This window comes from Enhydra lutris, unplaced genomic scaffold (assembly GCF_002288905.1).
Source record: "Enhydra lutris kenyoni isolate GAN:26980312 unplaced genomic scaffold, ASM228890v2 scaffoldscaffold57, whole genome shotgun sequence".
Taxonomy (NCBI): domain Eukaryota; kingdom Metazoa; phylum Chordata; class Mammalia; order Carnivora; family Mustelidae; genus Enhydra; species Enhydra lutris.
In genome coordinates, this window is record NW_019154141.1 from 11,530,830 (window position 1) to 11,550,178 (window position 19,349).

The window sequence follows — 19,349 nt, forward strand, 5'->3', positions numbered from 1 at the left end:
TGTGTCTTCAGGCTGCAGCCCCCATTCCCTGGAAAGGGGCTCCTTCAGAGGCACCAGCCATGGGTGGCCTAAAAGCAGCACAGGGTCAGGGAATGGATGAAAAGTTCCAGAGGAAGAGAATGGGGTGTGTATGTGGTGGGGAGATGCGAATTCTAACTGCAGTCACTGGGGCCCTTCCTCAGAGAACCGCTCAGTAGGTGTGCAGTAGGGCCTGGTGACCGGCAGTGTTAAAAAGCACCCCCAGGGGCCCAGAAGGGGAGATAGGGCATCTGGATGAGGGCACATGGCAGTGGCTGACCCCCCCCCCACAGAGGGGCCACTGCTGCCCTGCACTATTGGGGTGCTCTGCTCCCAGCTGTGGAAGCTGGGGACTGGCGCCACTGCCAAGGGTCCCCACTGTCGGCCCAGGGCCCAGTGGCTCCTCTGTGAACCTGGTCAGTCCTGACTCCTTGCCCCAGGATGGGAGAAGTTAGGGGAAAAGAGCCAATTCTGCCCTGAGGGGAGAACCTCGCCCACGGCAAGTACTCCAAAGCTGTCTCCAGGGGACGCTCCGGAGCAGCCTTCCTTGAGGGGCCCTGCCGCCCTCTGAGGGGGTGCTCCAGCCAAGCCAGGTCCCGGGCTGGTTCCACTGCCACCTGCTGACCCGAGGAATTCGAGGGCAGAGAGGTTTGGTTCAGCTGCTTCCTTTATTAGAAACAAGTGAGATGTAACCAGTGGAACTACAATGCATTTGGTGCTTCCTCCCCCACCCTGGAAATGGATGCCCCTCCCACAGCCCAGGAACAAGCCCAGACAAAAGTGAAGCTTCCCCCTTCTCTGTTCCCACGTTTGGCCCACCTTGCCTGGAGTCAGTATCTTTGAACTGAAAGACTGTCCCACACAACCTCCCAGGGGACAGCCTGTTGGTGGGCCTGCCTTCACTCAGCAGCAGGGCAAAACCAAAGCTGACTTGTTCTCCTCTGGTTCTGGGGCAGGTTGGTCAGGCCACAAGAAGGCTGCCCCCTGGCTGGGTAGGCACTGGCCAGGGATGTGCTCATCCCCGACCCCTGGCCTGACAGTCGGGTCCTTACCCTCTCCCAGATGGCAGCTTCGTGAAGCTACCCAGGCCTTTGGGCTATCCTTTCAGTTGGTTAAATGCTGGTCATCTTTGGGCAAAGAATTCAGACCACAGGGACCCCCACACCTGGGCTTCAGTGAGCCGGCAAGGAAGGGGGTTAACGGCAGTTAGATGAGAGTTGCAGGCAAGGCCTGAATTTCCCATAAACTGGGTGCTGAGGTGGCTTGGTGTGGGCCAGCCTTCAAAACAGACGTCAGAGTCTTTGAGAGTAGGCACTGGGTGGGGGGGTGAGCCCTACACATACCTCCACCCAGAGCTGAGGCCTCCTTTCTACCCAGCTCTCTCCCCACACGGAGATCAGAGGCCGTGGGAATGTGCCAAGGGGTCAAATGTAGTCAATCCAAAGGCAGGAGGTACACGTGTGGAAACATGGAGTCCAACAGCCCAGCGGTGCCAACAAGGAGTACTGGGGGCAGGGGGTGGTGGGGGCCATGCCCGGGAGGCCCTCCAACCACAGTTGCCGGAGTCAGGTCCCAGGTGAAGAGCTTGGAGGCCTTGGGGTCATTCCCTTGTCTGGTCCATGCCAGCCACAGCTCCACCATCCTGTGGGGCTCCTTGTGGGGAGGCCCTGAACCCCAAGCAATGGTTCTCTCTGCGCTCCCTGACCTGAAGTCCTGGCAAGGGTGGAGTGAAGAACCTGGGAACTGTTTGGACAAAAAGGAGACTAAGCAGGCATCAAGCTGACTCCTGCAGGCCGGGGAGACAGTGCCGAGGGCTAGACGGGGTCCCTACGTGACATGACAGCAGAGTCCGGGGAGCAGGACACACGGTCTTGGAGGGAGACATGGGGGCCTTTCCAGGAGATGCTTCTTCTAGAGCAGGCTCGGACTCACGGTTTCCATCTGTGACCTGGTCAACCGAGGCTAAGCTCACTCCGGTGCAGTCCCAATCTCAGCGGCAGTTTGGCCAAGGCCCAGGCCCAGAGCTGACCGAGCCTACGACAGGAAGCCTTTCCAAGTTCCAGGTCTCGTCCAAGGAAGGAGAGAGTCCGGCACTTCGTTCTTTGATATCCTCAGACGTGTGCACAGGGTAAGCTGCTCTGGGAATTTGGGGCGCAGGGTGTCCGATGTCAGCAAGGCTGTAAAGGCAAGCCCTGTCTCTCCGGCTCCTCCCGTCTGTGGAATGCAGTGCACATCTTGCTAAGAACAGCAGCTTCTTTGGTCTGGGTATCTTGGAGTCAAGGAGTCAAAAGTCAGCTGGGATCGCTGGAGCACGGGGACAATGGGGAGAAGGGACGCCCCTAGTGGCCGCCGATGATAATGGAGGACAATGGGGCCGCAGGCTCCAGCAGCAGTCTACAGAGTCCGGCCCAAGCACTTTGCTCCAGCTCTGGGGACTCTGCACAAGTAGCCTCTGGCCAACCCGAAGCCCGAAACTCTGCTCTGTCAGCCTGCAGAGCAGGGCTTCAGTTAGTGGGAACTGGCGAAACCTGGCCGCCTGGCCGAAGCTTCCTCCCCCTGCAAGCGGGTGAAGGCGGCCAGGAAACCGGCCCACGTGCACACCCCGCTCTTCTCCCGTTTACCGTCTCCTCGAGCAACGTTCTGTACACACCTGCATAGGGCTTTCTGGCAATTCCAAGGCCTGATCCTCCCCAAGCTACTTGGCTGAGCACAGCGGAGGAAGGCCTACACGGACAGCCACGTGATCCGAGGCTCCGTCACTTCTGGGGAGACTGGCAGCATCAATAACCATCACCATCACCACAAAAATCCACAAAACCTCATCAGCGAAAATCAGACTCAAACCACGGCAACACGCCATCATTTCGGTCGTCAAATCCAGACCAGTGTCTGGCCACCGCTCCCTGCAACCACTCGCAGACTGCGCGTCTTGGAAAGAAGCACAAGAGATAGCCAACGGATCGGAAGGCACAGGCCAGGGGCTGGCGGCTGAAGGGGTCTGGATGTCGTCCCCACGCCATCCTCGGCCAGCCACCCCAGGGCTTTCTGGGTGCCGGCTCTTTGCCCTCTCTAGGATGAGCTCAGCAGGGATTGCACTGGTCCGGTTCTCCACAAGGTCCCAGATGCTACAAGGAGGTCAAAGGTCTCCTTCAAACTACCAGTCACCCAGGCAGTGGAAAAACAATGTTGCGAGGGACTCATCCCTGTAAGGTTGGCAACAACAGCAGGCGAAAGAGCCCCTTAAAATCAGTTGGCAGGACGACTTCCCACAAGGAGCAAGGCGAGGATGGGAGAAGGGACCCCATAAATGAACTCTGCTTCCGCAGACAGTCCCTGCTGCCCAGTGACAGGATGTGGGAAAGGCCCGGCCTATATGGAACGGCCAGAGTAGGGTCCCACCCAGGACGCCACCTGTGGTTCTGCGAGCTCCGAGCCCACCCAAGGCTCTGCACCGTCCCTCCACCTTTTCCTGCCTTCTCAAAGCGAATCATTTCGGCCCATCCAGAAGGGGGACTGGAAAAGATTCCCCACATCCTCTTTCTTCTGCTCCCCCAAGAAACGCCAATGCCTGCTTTCAGAACAAAACAGTTCACTGTACCAATATGTGTTTGCCACTGTCCTTGGATTCTAAATCTGATGAAGGATCTGGATTCAGTTTTCATTAGAGACCGAACATCCTTGTACATTTGGAACATGAAAGATATTTAAAATATTTATATATATATAATATATATATATATATATACTTTTATTATTCACCCGTTAACTCCATAATATGCCAATCACGAGCTAGTTTTCAGCAGTTACATTCCCTTGATCACGGCTGCAGAAGGATGTGATTAATTGGAAAACAGGGAGACCAGAGACACGGCCAGAGGTGACATCGCGCAGCCTACGCCATTGCAATACAATTGTCAAGTTCAGCGGCGGTTTGGTAAAGCCGGTTCAGTTCTGTCCCCTGTGCCAGGGATTCTCACGTTTGTGAAAAGGACCAACAAGTGGTGGGGTTCCATTTCCTGGTTTGACTTCTCAGTGGCTTTATCCAAAATCTCACTGGCAACCGATTACTGTAACACCAGCCCAACCTAGGAGAGCCAACGGGGAGAGGCAGAGTTGAGCTGACAGTTGTCCCAAGTCTGTCCCCTTCCCTTCTCCCTCCACACCCCACTTCAGAAGTCCCAAAGGACAGAGTCCCCTCGGTGCCACTGGGTTGTGTGAGCAGGCTCATGGGGAGCCCAGACCTTTCGCTCAACCCCTATGAGGGGCTTCCTGCATCCCTCAGATCCTTTGAGGAAAGCAACCGCCAGTCCCAAGGCCTTTTTCCAGCTCGTCTGTCACTGATTTTGTAAATGCTGATGACTCCACAGCCCAGGGCTGCCCCCTGGGGCTGGCAGAGGAACTGCTGAGGGTGACGCTGGGATGAGGGCAGGAGCCCAGCAGAGGAAACCCCTCAGATCTTTAGACTAGAACCTTCCTGGCTAAGCGCGGGCAGCAGTCACCTGAGGTAGTCCCCAGTGCATGGCTGAGGCGGCTCACCTCATGGGGGAGAGAAGCTGGAGACAAGCTTCTTGATTTTGTGTGGCTCTGGGGCCTGTCTCCTTTGCCACCCTCACACCAGCTGCTGAAGGGGAATGTGGGCCCTGCCGATGCTGGGGTTCAGACCTGTGGCCCCATCTCTGCTGGCGACATGAACCCCCTGAGCCCAGCCACGCTGCTGGGCCCAGACGTTACCTTCTCTGCTCCCATGCTGGGGCATTTCCAATTGTAAAGGTAATACTGCAGGTTGCCATCCCCTATGCCGAACTTGAGCTTCTCCAGGAAGGTTTTGTTCTCCATGAGATCCAGTGCATTGAACACGTCGAACCCTTTCTGCAGGGCAGCAGGGAGAAACAGGAACGGGTGAAGACAGAGAGAAGCTGCCTTGCCTTCCTGCCCATTTCTACCACATCCCAGCCGTGCGGCGAACCACCTCCCTTCGGAAGCCCCGGCTGCATCCGTGTTCGAGCCGAACTCCTGCCAGCACCTGCTCTCCAGGCTGGTTCTCGTGACTCTCAGAGCACCACGCCATCCGGCCCCTAGTGGGGTCCTTGTGTCCCGGTCACTGCTCCTGTGGTTCCGTGTTAGGACTCCCCAAAACACCGGGCACTGGCACAGTCTTCTCCGGAGACCAAGCCCCAAAGCGCGTCCTCTGAGAAGCTGGCTGCTATCAGCGGCTCAGCATCTGTGCCGCCCCTTAACTCCCTGACACCCCAACTACTACGCCTTCGCTGTGTCCCCTGGGCTTATGGCAGCTGCCATGCTGCTCTGAGACTGTGACAAAGACACTTCCTAAATCTCACCCAGTTGACCAGAAGGTCTTGCAGGGCACAGGCTGGACGGGCCACCATCGTGGACTGGCCTCAGTTCAGGTAGGACCCACGACGAAGGGCTGACTGACACTGACCTCTTCGGGGGTCAATAGCAGCCCGGGCCCCACCCCCGCCATGCACTACTGTCAGCCGCTCCCGTGACTCACCACGACAGAGACCCAGCTCCCCACTCCCACGCTGGGGAAGTCATGAGAACCCCTCTCCGCTACTCAGGCTCCTTGGCAGCGCCTTCGTGAGAACGAAACTCACTGAAATAAATCAGGAGTTCAATGCCTTCGCTTCCCGTGGACATTCCTCGCTCCCTCCTAGCGTGGAGCTGCTGGCTGAGAAGCGCTGGGCCCCTTCCTACGCGGAGCGGGAGGCCAAGCGGGGCCGGAAGCCCCGGCCTACAGGCAGCTCTGCCCACCACGGCTCCCACTGCCCCGTCCCCACGCCTCTCCGGGCCCTCCGGTCTTCTCCTCACCATTTTGGCGAGAACAAGGGCGTCGCTCATGAGGTCTAGAAGAGGGGTCTGGGTGTGGACGTTGTAGAAAGAATAAGCAGCCTTTAGACTCTTGTGGGTTGGATGGTTCATGATGGTGGAGGGAAGCGTATAAAAGCTGAGGAAGTCTGTCACCTCACCATTTGCATTCTGAAGGGAAAACAACACAAGGAGGCAATGTCACACAGGCCTGGGGACGCTGCTGCCGGGAAGAGCTTCCTACGGCTCTCACACCACCTCAGCTCTGCTCCCCGAGATGACTGGGTGCACACCGAAACAGGGGGCACAGGCAGGAGGGAACACACTGGCCAAGGGCACCCGGGGACAGAGCCAGGACGAGAATCCAGGCCGGACCACGGGCTGCCCCTGCAAAGTGCTCCCTGCGGCTCACATCCCCGCTGACCCTGGCCAGCACCACCATAAGCACGGCGGGCGGGTCTCCAAGGCTTACCAAGGAAGAGGGGTCTAGTTCTCTCTACTCCGTCACCCGCGCGGGGACTGGGGGTGGGGCAGGGGCAAGAAGGGCTCACGCCAAGTCCAGAGGGCATCCTGTTAGCAAGTACAAGCTACAGCTTCCTCTCTGCAGGGAGGACCGAGCAAGGAGGCTCAAGGAAGTCTAGGAGGCCAACACTGGCATCCATCAGTTGGGCCTCTGGTCCCCAAGCCACTGGAGGAGAATGCCTCTCAGGGGCCCAGAACTCCCCTCCCCGCTCACCTCCACCACGAAAGTGTCGATGATGTTCTCCTGGGGGTAGAACCAGTGCTCCACCTCCTCCTGGCTCATGACTGGCGTGAGGTGAAACTGCTTCAGGTACCTGGTGAGGAGCTGGTGTACTACTGGAATGTCCTTTTTTTCCATTGGTCGCAGCCCAGCTGTCTTGGGCGTCTGGAAGGCAGACAGACGGGACAGTATCAGGTGTGCTGAACGTGAGCCTCTGGACTCCCCGTCAAGTTCTGAAGGCACTGGAACCTTCAGACTGTCTCCCTTCCTACCCCAATCCTGGAGGCATCCACCCAGGCCGTCAAGAGAGAACCCTCAGTCACCCCTAGCAGTGGCCTCTCATGGCCCCCACACGCTCAGGCACGAGTCCTGCCTCGTCAGGATCTTCGGGCCTCTCCCTCCCAGGGAAGGCCACCCTCTCTGGCTGAGGCTATTGCTCCCACCTCTCATCCACATGGCCCAGGCCACTTTCCGAAGAAAACACAACCCATCACGCCCCTCCCTTGCTCTAAACTCCCTAATACGGAGCAGGAGACCTTCCACCCTCTGGACCGGTTGGCAGCTCTGACTGTCCTTCCTGTCCCTCTAGCCCCGTGGGTCTCAAAAGGGCTGATTCTGAATATAGGACAATATTCTGAGATATCTTCGGTTGTCACAACTAGAAGGGGTGCTACCGACATCTAGCGGAGAGAAGCCAGGGAAACTACCAAACACCTTATAACGTACAAGACGGTCCCCACAACACAATTACCCAGCCCCAAATGTCAATGGTGCCATGAGGGAGCAAAACCCTCATGGACGTGCTGGGGTGGGCACTGGCCCGGGCTACTCATCCACCTAGCAAAGCCGTTCTTGGCTCCTCTCCTCCAAACCCTCGCCACCTTGTCCCACTGCGCTGCAGCTGATCTGTCTGTGCTGGTGTCTCTCCGCTGGACCAGGAGAGCACTTCCCAGACCAGCTCCTTGCCTAGGCATGCTGGAACCCCTGGGCCCAGCAGAGTTGACACCCCGGGCCCACTCTGTCTGTCTGCTCAGACCCTGCCACACCAGTCTGCTTCCAGCTGGGCCTGCTGCAAGTTAAATTCTGAAGAAAATCACCAAACTCCTGGGACATCATCTTAAATCAGGATCCCACCCCACAGCTGCTTTTCCTTAAGGCAGGCTTCCGTGGAATGAACCCATGTGATGTTCTGGAGTAAATACCGGGTCTCACAGAACATCCCCAAAGACTCAGGACACAAGGCAGGGTCAGCCAAATCTGGAAGCGGGGTGGGGTTACAGTTTACACAGCTCGGTTACCGTGTGATTCAACTGCTTCTCTGTAGAAACTGCCTTTTTTTTTTTTTTTTTTAAGATTTCATTTGTTTATTTCACTGACAGAAATCACAAGTGGGCAGAGAGGCAGGCAGAGAGAGAGATGGAAGCAGGCTCCCTGCGGAACAGAGAGCCCGATGCGGGGCTCGATCCCAGGACCCTGAGATCGTGACCTGAGCCGAAGGCAGAGGCTTTAATCCACTGAGTCACCCAAGTGCCCCTAGAAACTGCTTTCAAAGAGCTGTTCCAGGACCTCAGCCACCCAAATTCCTCACTAATCCTGGTATCTCCGGGGAACACTTATTGACCTCATTTCTACATGGCAGCTCCCACAAGGACACCTCAAATTCTACACTGAAAGGGGCTCTCACCCACGGGCGGGGAGATCCAGAGATAGTCTTCTGGCTACGACACTACTTTAAGAATGCCCTCTGCCTGCCTGGAACTCAGGATAAATCTATCCTCACAACAGGAGGAGAAGACACCCATCACAGCCCCCCCCAATCTGTTTTTTGGGGTGGCATCTAACTGTCACAGTCTCTCAAAACAGGACACGGCTGATCTGGACTCAGTGCTGGACTAGCCTGATCCCAGGGTGATTAGGCCAGTCTGATAGCTGACAAAGGCAGGCAGGCAGCTCCCTGGTCGGTGGGCACCCAATAACCATGCTGACCCTGGAAGCTCTGCAGGACAAGCGACTTTGAGGTCATCAGGCTCCCAAAACCAGGCACAAGCAGAGAATGAGCAGCGGCATTTCTTCCATTGGAAAATTAGGTAAACTGAGACCCAGAACAGAAAACCAGCTCACTCCAGGCTGCCTACTCCTTCAACTGGCCAGACCTGGACTGGCGGGACCGGGATTAGAAATCTGGGCAACCTCCCAGGCTGGGGTCACCCCTCCTTCCCCTCAGTGACAGAGGCCGGGAAGACGCTCTGTAGCTTATTTACAAAGGCCCTGGGCGGCGCTGCAGTTCAGTGAACAGGTTTGTCTTTCTATTTATGCCTCACTTGGGTTCCAGTCACAAAGAATAGGTGTTCTCTGAGCTCATCAACAGCGGACACAGTAGCTAGCCCAGGTGCAGACACAGGAGAACTGAGAAAGCCAAACTAAAATAAAATCCTTGCTAGAGACAATAGAGACAACAGAGACAGGAAGTTGAGGAATTAGGAAACTCTGAGTTGGGCCACTTTTCTGATGCTCCCCCATTTCCACGGGCCCCACCAAAGCCTTGCCGCGTTCCTGCTGAGGGCCGGGCTCTCAGCCTCTCCCACTCCCCCACCCCCAACCACCGTCCCGGAGCACCACTGGCCTCTGGCAGTCGGTAGAGCTTCATGGTACGCTGCATGGTCATATTTCTGCTCAGGTGGGAGAACTTCACTTCAATCAGCTTCCGTGGGTTTAGGGACCGATGCCAGTACCTGTGGGGGACACCAATGTCCTATCCTCAGAGGATTCTGGCAAGTCCCACGGAGAGCGATGGCATGGTACTCTCCAGATGGCCAGCAGGTGGCGTGAGAGACACACCAGGCCCCAAGAGCGCCAGGGGCCAGTGCTGGGCTCTCCAACGAGCCCCCCCGGTTAATTTACAGCTGCCACAGCTCTCCCTGAATTTTCCGTCTACTTTTCTTGCTCCAATTCCAAAAGCCAAGTCCATCTCAGTTCTCAGAATGTGCATCCTCCTCCTCCCTCCTTTACTGCATTTGCCTAGTGTTTCAATTCTGAAGTTCTTGAGGCAGAGACTGTTCAATTGCTTAAAACAACTTTCTGGGGCAGAGGCTGTCCTTGGGTCCTGCTGGGATCAGACATGCTCTCTTTGGCCTACAGAATATTCAAAACAAAATGAAGCCAACCACTTAAAACTCCTGGACATTTACTATCAAAACCCAGATTTGGGCTGGTCCATAAAACTACAAAACCCCAACAGAATGACCCCCACTTCCAAAAGGCGGGAATCAGCAGGACTGGAGAATGGTGAACCCCTCTGGTCAGGGCACCCACTCTCCAGTCTGTTCCTACAAACTCCCCCTTCACTCTTCTGTGCCCTGCACCTGGCTCCCGTGGGCAGACGCCAACCCCCTTATCAGACAGGAGAGAAGTGGGATGCTCCCGGGCCAGAGCCACGTCTCAGACGCAAGCTCCTCAGGGAGAGCGGGCACAGCCAAGACCAGGGAGTGCCTGGCGGGAGACCTTTACCTGCAGGTGCCGACAGGCTTTGGTAATACCACCCCGGCAGTGTAAACAGCTTGGAAAATGCCCTCAAGGTGAACCCGCCGGGTTATTTCCCGGATCAGGACTGGAGCCACCCTCTTGGAGCGCAGCTTCTTGTGGACGCACAGGAAATTGATCTCCACCATCTTCTTCTCTCTGGAGAGAAAGGAAAAACCCCCAGGGACCGGCTTTTAATGAGGAAGGTAATCCCTTCAAGATCCGGGAGCCAGCACGTCAGCTCCCGCTGCCCCCCTGCTCTGTAGCACCAGGCAAGGAAGCCGCTCCTTTCAACCAGACCCCACTGTCAGAGGGAGGTGGGACTCAAGCCAACTTCTTTATTTGGAGGCATCACCAGGACCTGCCTGTTGAAACCCCACGAGTAGGATGGGGAAGTCCCCCCTGTAGCTGGCAGGGTACCTCAGAGTAAGTCAAGGGCTAGCTTGGAATGTCAAGGGTTCTGACACCCACGAGAATCTCGATCTTTTTTTTTTTTTTTTTTAAAGATTTTATTTATTTATTTGACAGACAGAGATCACAAGTAGGCAGAGAAGCAGACAGATAGAGAGAGGTGGAAGCAGGCTCCCTGCAGAGCACAGAGCCCGATGTGGGGCTCGATCCCAGGACACCAGGACCATGACCTGAGCCGAAGGCAGAGGCTTTAACCCACTGAGCCACCCAGGTGCCCCGAGAATCTCGATCTTGAAGCCCAGAGGACTGTGGTGGTTGGTTCTGATGTTTCCAGGGAAAACGGAGAGCAGAGCTCAGAGCCCCCACAACTGGATGTTGAGTCACACTGGCTGGGGCCCGCTTCTGAAGTCGCTCAAGTGCACCACCGTGTGACAGGCATTATAAGTGCAAACACAGGCCCCCGTGCAGAGAGCTCCCCGGACCTCACCGTGGACCCCATCCAGCCCAGATCACCAACAAGAGAACCAGCAGCAACTCAGCGCAAGAGACAGACAGTTCCTGTTATGAATTTCTATTCCCAGGACTTGAGTTCCTTCCCTTCACCCTTTCGTGGAAGGTATGCATATCTTTTCTACCCTGCTCCCAGACCAAGCAGGATGGCAACGTGGGGGGCGGTTGGTGCTGGTACTTACGTGTCATAGATGTGGATGTTTGCTGGAATGGCACTGATGAACCCAACCAGTTTCCGACTTGAGACCACTCGAACCCCGCAGTGCCACTGGGGGAGCCAGCCAGGCGGCCGGAGAGCCCTAGAAGAGAGACAGAGGCCGGGGCTGCAGGAGACCAGTGCGCTGGGCAGATGGTTTGCACTCCACAGCTGAGTCTGTTCTCACCTCCTACTCTACCTCTCTGGGGGTTAACAGCTAATTCTCTTTAGGGCCAAGCCCTCCTGGACACACATGGGCCCCTTCCTGCGGCTCAGCCCACCTGGCCCACTCACCCACCCAATCCAAGGCTGTCATACTGAGGACTTTGCACTCGATCGAATTTCTTTGTGCTAGCTCACTTTGCTCACTTAAGCCAGATGACCTGCTCAGAGTCTGGAGAGTCCCATGGTTGTGAGTCGAGCATGGAGGCCCCTGAGCTCTGGTTTCCACCTGCCCTCCAGGCACCATCACCACCCCCTCTTTCTGCCTGCCCAGTCTTCCCTTTCAGGCAGTCCCTCTCCAGTCCAGCAGGGCCATTTTCAGATAACCAAGCATGCTCAGGAACTGGAGAGGAAATGACTTTTTTTTTTTTTTTTTTTAAAGATTTTATCTATTTATTTATTTGACAGAGAGATCACAAGTAGGCAGAGAGGCAGGCAGAGAGAGAGGAGGAAGCAGGCTCCCTGCTCAGCAGAGAACCTGATGCAGGGCTCGATCCCAGAACCCTGGGATCACGACCTGAGCCGAAGGCAGAGGCTTTAACCCACTGAGCCACCCAGACACTCCCTGTTTTTTCTTTTGAAATCTCATTCCTCCTTCCCTTCTTACACCAAGTCACCATATAACACATGATCTCTTCTTCTGGGAACCAATGCCACTAAAGCCTCCCTCATCCAGTCATTCTGCCTTAAATAAGGTTTCAATACCTAGCTCCACTAGAAACAACTTTCCCTCAGATGTGGGAACTCAAAATGGACACCCTCATTTGCCATTCAGAGGCTGGTTCTTAACAGGGAAAGTAGGCCCACCGTGGGGTCCTGCCCCACGCCCCACCCGAGCTGCCAAGAAGGCCTCATGGCTCACCACAGCAGAAAGTCCGGGGAGTAGTCGAACCGGAACATATTGTCGTCGTCCTCCACGTAGTTCTCATTCAGGAGGCCATAGAGCTCTTTCAGCTGCGGAGAGACAAGTGGCCACCTCAGAGCCACCCTGCCATTGTGGGGGCGGTGTTTGTGTGGGGGGAGGCAACCCTAACTCCCTGGGGCTCTAAGCTTTCCAGAAGGACAAGGCAAACTACAAAAAAACAGGTTTCATCTCATAAATCCGTTTTGTTCCTGGCACGGCAGGGACTCTTTTGAAACAAGCACCCTAGCTGAACTAGGGAACCAAGCCCCCGAGAGCCAGAGCGGCAGACTTTGGTACATACAGCGACAGAGCAAGAATGGCATCCGGCTACCCAGCCACTCCGTCGTAAGATGGAGAATGAACACACAGATGAACCAGACAACAACTGCACGCCAGAAAGGTAGCACCTTGGGGGCTACACAGCTTAACTCTCGATCCACCTGAGAAGCCAGAGACTATTTAAGGTGGCATCTTGGGGGTGGGTGCCCGGCTGGTGGGGCAGGCGACGCTTGGGCTTGGGTTTGCGAGTCTGAGCCCCACACTGGGCGTAGAGATTACTTAAAAAATAAAATCTTAAAAAAAAAAAGTGGCGTCTTGGGCAGGCCTCAGAGGCAACAGATGGGGGCCAAGGTGGGGTATGTGTGTGTGTGTGTGCGTGTGTGTGCATGTGTGCGCACACGCATGCAGGTACACACGTGCGTGTCTGTTCCAACCTGCTTGGATCGGCTCTCAAGAAAGTCCCTGAGGAAGGCCTGAGGAGCAGCTGTCTCCACATGACAGCAGGGCTCACAGAAAATGGCGCCCAATCCACAGAGCGGCCTGCCCAGGCCTACTCACCACACCACGGTCCCCCAGGTCCAGGGCATCCCAGGTGAAGCCCTGGGGCAGGGTGTAGGGCTCCTGGCGGATGTTGTCTTTGTCAGGCTCCACAGGCCCATGGGTGTTCACCACTTCTCCTAGAAGAAGAGCACAGCTGTGAGCCTCACCCTCTGTCTTGGGGTGGGGGGTGGGGGACTCAGCTCAAACATCGACCCCAGCAAATTCCTCCTGTCCCTAGGAGCCCTGCATCTAGAAGAACACTTTGTGCTTAGCAACTGCAGACCGTCTCTCCAGCTACCCTCAGTCCCCAACGGAGAGCCAACTCGTAGCAAAGCCTCAGAACAATCACTGAGATCCAAGGTGGTTGGTTTTTTTGGAAATTCTTTTACATCTCCCTTTGGTTACTAAATGGCAAACATCTATCTTGACTCATTTGGCCTCCTGCCTTCCGGCTGGTATAAAAAGGGCCATCATGGTCCTGGCCCAGGCCCATCAACCTGGATGGATTTATAAGGAGTTGCAACAAGGCTGCTTTTGTGTCAACAGCAACAACAATGCACGGGGCCCGCTGCCGAACCAGACGATGGCAGCGAGGCGCCAGGCTCAATCTCCGCCCTGCCAGCCTTGGCCTTCAGCAATGTGGGCAGTTAACTGCTACTGCCAGCTTGGGCCCTCAGTGTTTACAGAGCCCTACAAGTGTCTTCAGGCTGAATCACTGAATCTACACAATGCTGCTGGGGAGTTACCCTCTGCCGCACCCCCGCCCTGGACGCCGCCCCTCCTCTGTGCAGTGTGTGGACAGTGCTGGGGGCGGGGAGGGGTGGGCTCAGATGATACAGCTCTGATGCCCATGCATGAGATACACCTGAACCAACTTGACCACTTATTTTTGGCCCTTGGAATGATTTGGTTTCCACAGTTCAGAGCTCATTCATATTCACACTTGAAAGAATGCAATGTTTAGTACATTCTGAAAACGGAGCCTTCAAAAGGGACCGACTCCGTACACGCTTGCTCCCAGCATCCGGCTCTGTACACACTCGGCACTCAATTCAGGCTTTTACTGACTTGTGGAGCCCTGGCCCAAATATGTCATTCCAATGTGCTGAAGGCAGCGGTAACGGACCCTTGGGGCAGGTGTAGTAGAAGAGACCACCTCAAGCTGTGAAGTGAGGACAAGGCCGTTAGGACTGACCGTCTCATTCTCCCTCACTCAGCACATGTACTGAGCACCGACCCGCGTCAGACACTGGGCACAAGTGCACAGCAGGGAAAAGACAAGGTCCTGGTCCCCACAAGATGGACCACCTTCTGGGCAAGTATTTAGTAAGTCATTACCAATGTGCTAGGGGTCACAAACTGGGAAGTGCAGGCAAGGAAGCAACTGGCCACCTCCTATTTACCATCTGGCTTCCCGGGAGATTTGCTTGGGAAAGAGGCTGTATTTTTCTTCCCTAGTTTAGAAACTGGCCTTTTGATTTATTCTTAAAATAGCCCTAATGAATTAATTTAACATAAGTCAATCTACTTCCAGTCCACTGCCATGTGAAATGTTTGGGGCTCACAAAGCCGAGAGGGCTACGTCCTCGGCAGGTCCCAAGGACCTTTCTGCCAGTCCTGTGGAGGTGTTGGTCAGTCCCTGCCTTGCACTGAATTTATACCTTTTTTCAAAATACATTTAACTTCAGAACCTCTTTCTTATTTTTTCCTAAAATGATTTCCATGGGCAAGATGTTCGTAGTCTTCCCCACTGTACTACAATCATCTCAAGGCCAATCCTTTCCCCTAGGCTGGTTACTAGGGCCTGCGGGCAATGAGCATTTCCATTCACTCCTTCACCATGTGTTCATGGAACCCAGGGTGCAGGAGTCCTGGGGCAGGAGCTGGTGTAATGGGATGGCACAAGCCCTGGTCACCACAGGCCCCGACAGGTGAGCAGGCACCTCCCCTGCAGCAGGATGAGGGTCCCTGACCACGATAAGCCAGCTGTCCTAGGTCACCTCAAGGCTGCTTGGTATCTGCAAGACATAGCTGACAAGGGAGAGTTCCAGGCCTCTGGGGTGCCAACGGAGCTGGGGAGCAGCCCTAGGCTCCTGCACTGTCCTGCCAGCAGCTGCCACCTGGGGGGAGAAGCAGGTCTTCCACCTTCTCGGGGCTCTCGAGCGCCTCCTGCTGGGCAGGGGTGGGAAACTGCCAGAGAATGGTCAGGGTCCATACAGCCAATGGTCACTAGGCCACCCGGACCCAGTAACCAAGTAAGGATACTGGGAACTTTATTTTTATTTATTTATTTATTAAAGATTTTATTTATTTGACAGAGATCACAGGTAGGCAGAGAGGCAGGCAGAGAGAGGACGAAACAGGCTCCCTGCTGAGCAGAGCCCGATGCGGGGCTCGATCCCAGGACCCCGGCATCATGACCTGAGCTGAAGGCAGAGGCTTTAACCCACTGAGCCACCCAGGCGCCCCGATACTGGGAACTTTAAAAAGAAAACTTTGTACTTTCACAGGGTTCCTTTCTGTACATTCTCCCCCCAAAATTCTCTCTGCCTTTCAACATCAAAGATCCAAAACCACGTACCACAGCAACCATGAGCGACTTGGAAGCAAAGAACATGGGATTTGGGAGACTTGAAACTGAACGGACAGGGCAAGGAAGAGGGTGAGAGTGGGAAGGCTTCTCTCTCACAGCCCAAAGAAACCATGTACAGGCCTGAGTTCTCCCTTGGGTAGTTACATGTACAAACGAGTCTAAGAATGGCGAAATTCCAATTCACAGAGGGGATTCAAAGTTTATTTGAGAACAGAACTGTGCGTGCATTTGGGAACACAAAACTGTCACCGTCACATAGCCTAAAACAGCTGCTGTTCAAAAGGCTCCTCCATGGCGAATTTAGGACTGTAAACTACAAAATCCCAGGTCTCTTTAGCGGTATACAACCTAATCGCGCCTCTCCTGACAAGGTGGGCAGTAAACAGTACACTTGAAAGGCTTTGCAACCACTGGTGGGGAAGATCACGGCAAGAAGAAGCTGTAAGTCACACTAACCCGAGGAGAACTAGGCTGGCACCTCAGCCACGCAGGCCAACCGAAGCTTCTGAGGTGGTACTCCCTGCGGGACGCCTCACGAAAACAAGGGAAGCCTTCCTTTGGGCCTGACCATGGACCTGAAAGGCAGACTGGTCAGGTGCTCAGAGCAACGGCCCTTGCCCCGGGCCCCACGTCACACACAGCCCAGGAGGCACATCCAGAAGAAATAACAGCTGAGCTCGTTCCACCTTCCTGAGGGCGTCAGGACTCCTGTAGCAACCATGTGGCTTTCTCACAAACTTTCTGACAATGAAACTGGAGACCCTACATTTACGGGAGGAGAAATGGAGGCAGATAACATAGAGTAACTGGACTGATGAGTAATAGAAAGAAGTCCGTGGACCCCAATTCATCTCTGTGAAGAATGGAGCTAAGTTACCCATTTGCAAATTCTTTTTCTTTTTATCTTTTTTTTTTTTTTAAAGATTTTAATTTATTTATGACAAAGAGAGGCAGTGAGAGAGGGAACACAAGCAGGGGGAGTGTGAGAGGGAGAAGCAGGCATCCCGCTGAGCAGGGAGCCCAATACGGGGCTCAATCCTAGGACCCTGGGATCATGACCCAAGCTGAAGGCAGATGCTTAACAACTGAGCCACCCAGGCGTCCCCCATTTGTAAATTCTTTTTTTTTTTTTTAAGGTTTTATTTATTTATTTGACAGACAGAGATCACAAGTAGGCAGAGAGGCAGGGATGGGGGGGGTGGGAAGCAGGCTCCCTGCGGAGCAGAGCCCGATGCAGGGCTCGATCCCAGGACCCTGAGATCATGACCTGAGTCGAAGGCAGAGGCTTTAACCCACTGAGCCACCCAGGCGCCCCCACCCCCATTTGTAAATTCTTAATGAAAAATAAAATTGGACCAAAAACCCCAAAACCCATCTGAAAACTGGGCCAAGATGACTGGCGGCCACCACAAAATGCCTCATCAAGCATTTCACTCAGAGGTGGAGGGTGTCGCTCTTGACATTTTTCCTGCTCCTTGGTGGGGAGTGGTCACTGGGACCCACTCCTAGTAATGCCCTACTAACAGCATTAACTGTGACCCACAGCCTTGCTGAAGGGCTCAGCCAGTGGGCCTGGGACCTGGCTGACCTGGGCAGCCTGACAGACAAGGCAGATGGGTCGGGACAGGGTTCTGGAACAGCGCCTGCTGCCAAATCGCCACCCCTCACCACCCAGGAAGTGCTCTGCTTTCGCTCTCCCTGGGGGCGCACCTCAGCTCGCTTCTGGATGGTGACTGAGCTGCCCAAGAACCGCATCTGCTCTATAGCAGTGCCTGAAACCTGCGGTGTGGACACAAATGCCCTCCAGGTTCCAATGCCACAGGTCTGACTGGGGACCTGAGAGTCCGCATATCCACAACTCTTAGGCAGTGCGCACCCTGCTGGTCTGAGGACCACAATGAGTAGCACTGCCCACCTCTGGAACAGATCATCTCTGTGGGCACAGCCGCCCCTTTCCCCTCTCCAGTCTTTGGCCCTGCCCTGCCCCCACCCCCTCTTCCCCATCAAACATTCTGGAAGAGACCAGTCACACACACAACCTGAAGGCCACTTACATTTGGTATCTGAACGCATGTCTTCTCAACACACTTACTTTCTCAGTCACAGAGAAAATGGGCATTGGGCCATCAAATGGCCCAGAATCGTGGTGCAACTGCTCCTGAAACTTCTCAACAGTTTAGGTCTGAAGTTAGCCATCAACGTTAGCTGTGGCTCAGTCTCAGAAGGTGTCTCTAACTCTGTGTCGGTCTCTTTAGAATCCTTCTAGCTTTTCTGCCTGTCCCACCCCTTTACGAGCTCAGTAGAGCTTTTTTAAAGGGTGCCAACCAGACCTGCAGAGGGCATTCCCGGGGTAGAGCCATCGCTGTTGAGCAAACTGTCAGGTGACGTGCAGTTGGGAAGCACGCACTGGCTGAGAGACAAAGGCAAGGGACTGGGGACTCGGCCCACACCAGGGCCAGATATCTGCCCGACAAGCAAGAGGGTCTCTCTACAAAATCTCTATGGGAAGACAGACCCGTGGGCGCACAACCCCACTCAGCCTGTGGCAAAATAGTTTCTTTGTAGATTTATAGTAGATGATAATGGACTAAAGGAATCAGTGCTTGTTCTCGATACGTACTCCTGTGAAACAGTAAGATCCCTGAACATTAGTGTTTCCTATTATGTAGTGTTTCCTACACTGCATTTTAAAGACTACCCTCTAAAAATAACCACCAAGGAACTCCAAGACTCTTCCATCCTCCCCCCACAAACTCAGTGTGGCACCCAACACACGGGTAAGACACATCCCTCCCCATCGCCTGGGGAAGAAACCACATACATACCCAGTTTGGGGACGGGCTGCGTGTCCCAGAACTGGTAGCTTCGCTTGCTAGCCTCCTCCATGGTTTTGGCAGGCCCCTGACCCACTGAGAAGAGTTCAATGGCCTTCTGTATTTCCTGGATCCTCTCGGCTGGCAAAGAGTTCATCTGGATGAGACAAAGTTGGGGAGAGAAAAGGCCCATTATGTTAACAAGCACTTTTGATTAATCACAAGTGCAAGAGTTAAGGGGTGTAACTCAAGGAAGGGGTGTGGTTCCTCCATCCCAATCCCAGAGGTCAAATGTCATATGACAACCAGAGAAAGAGTGGTTGGCGATGCGCTCTCTGGATGGTGGGTGCTTATCCTTCTTAGCCTCTTTGTTTGGTGGCCAAAGGAATACACGTTCAGTGTAAAATTTCAAACAATGCAAAAATATATACTATATATAGAAAGTAAACAGCCAACAATCCCACCTCTTAAATATAATCCTTATCATCACAGTCTTAATTTAGGAGGTAGGGTGAATAATATAATAATGATAATAATGATAAATATAATTTCAGGCTTTTTTCCATGCAAGCTCCAAGCACACACGCACAATTGTCAAAAAAAAAAAAAAAAACAGCCAACAATCCCACCTCTTAAATATAATCCTTATCATCACAGTCTTAATTTAGGAGGTAGGGTGAATAATATAATAATAATAATAATGATAAATATAATTTCAGGCTTTTTTCCATGCAAGCTCCAAGCACACACGCACAATTGTCAAAAAAAAAAAA

At 54.2% G+C, this 19,349-nt stretch overlaps 1 protein-coding gene across 1 annotated transcript in view; it reads right to left on the bottom strand.

Annotated features, from left to right (window-relative positions):
• Window positions 1-667: 667 nt before the first annotated feature.
• The window catches only part of LOC111158076 (N-myristoyltransferase 1), a 33,632-nt gene continuing 14,950 nt past the window's right edge, over window positions 668-19,349 (bottom strand). The window contains exons 3-12 of the mRNA XM_022519899.1: window positions 18,589-18,733; window positions 13,189-13,307; window positions 12,310-12,401; window positions 11,212-11,328; window positions 10,097-10,267; window positions 9,213-9,321; window positions 6,584-6,754; window positions 5,851-6,018; window positions 4,750-4,887; window positions 668-4,103 (exon numbers count right to left, since the gene is read on the bottom strand). Of these exons, the coding sequence (XP_022375607.1) occupies window positions 4,083-4,103; window positions 4,750-4,887; window positions 5,851-6,018; window positions 6,584-6,754; window positions 9,213-9,321; window positions 10,097-10,267; window positions 11,212-11,328; window positions 12,310-12,401; window positions 13,189-13,307; window positions 18,589-18,733 (1,251 nt within the window). The 3' untranslated portion in view covers window positions 668-4,082. The remainder of the gene's footprint in view (window positions 4,104-4,749; window positions 4,888-5,850; window positions 6,019-6,583; window positions 6,755-9,212; window positions 9,322-10,096; window positions 10,268-11,211; window positions 11,329-12,309; window positions 12,402-13,188; window positions 13,308-18,588; window positions 18,734-19,349) is intronic.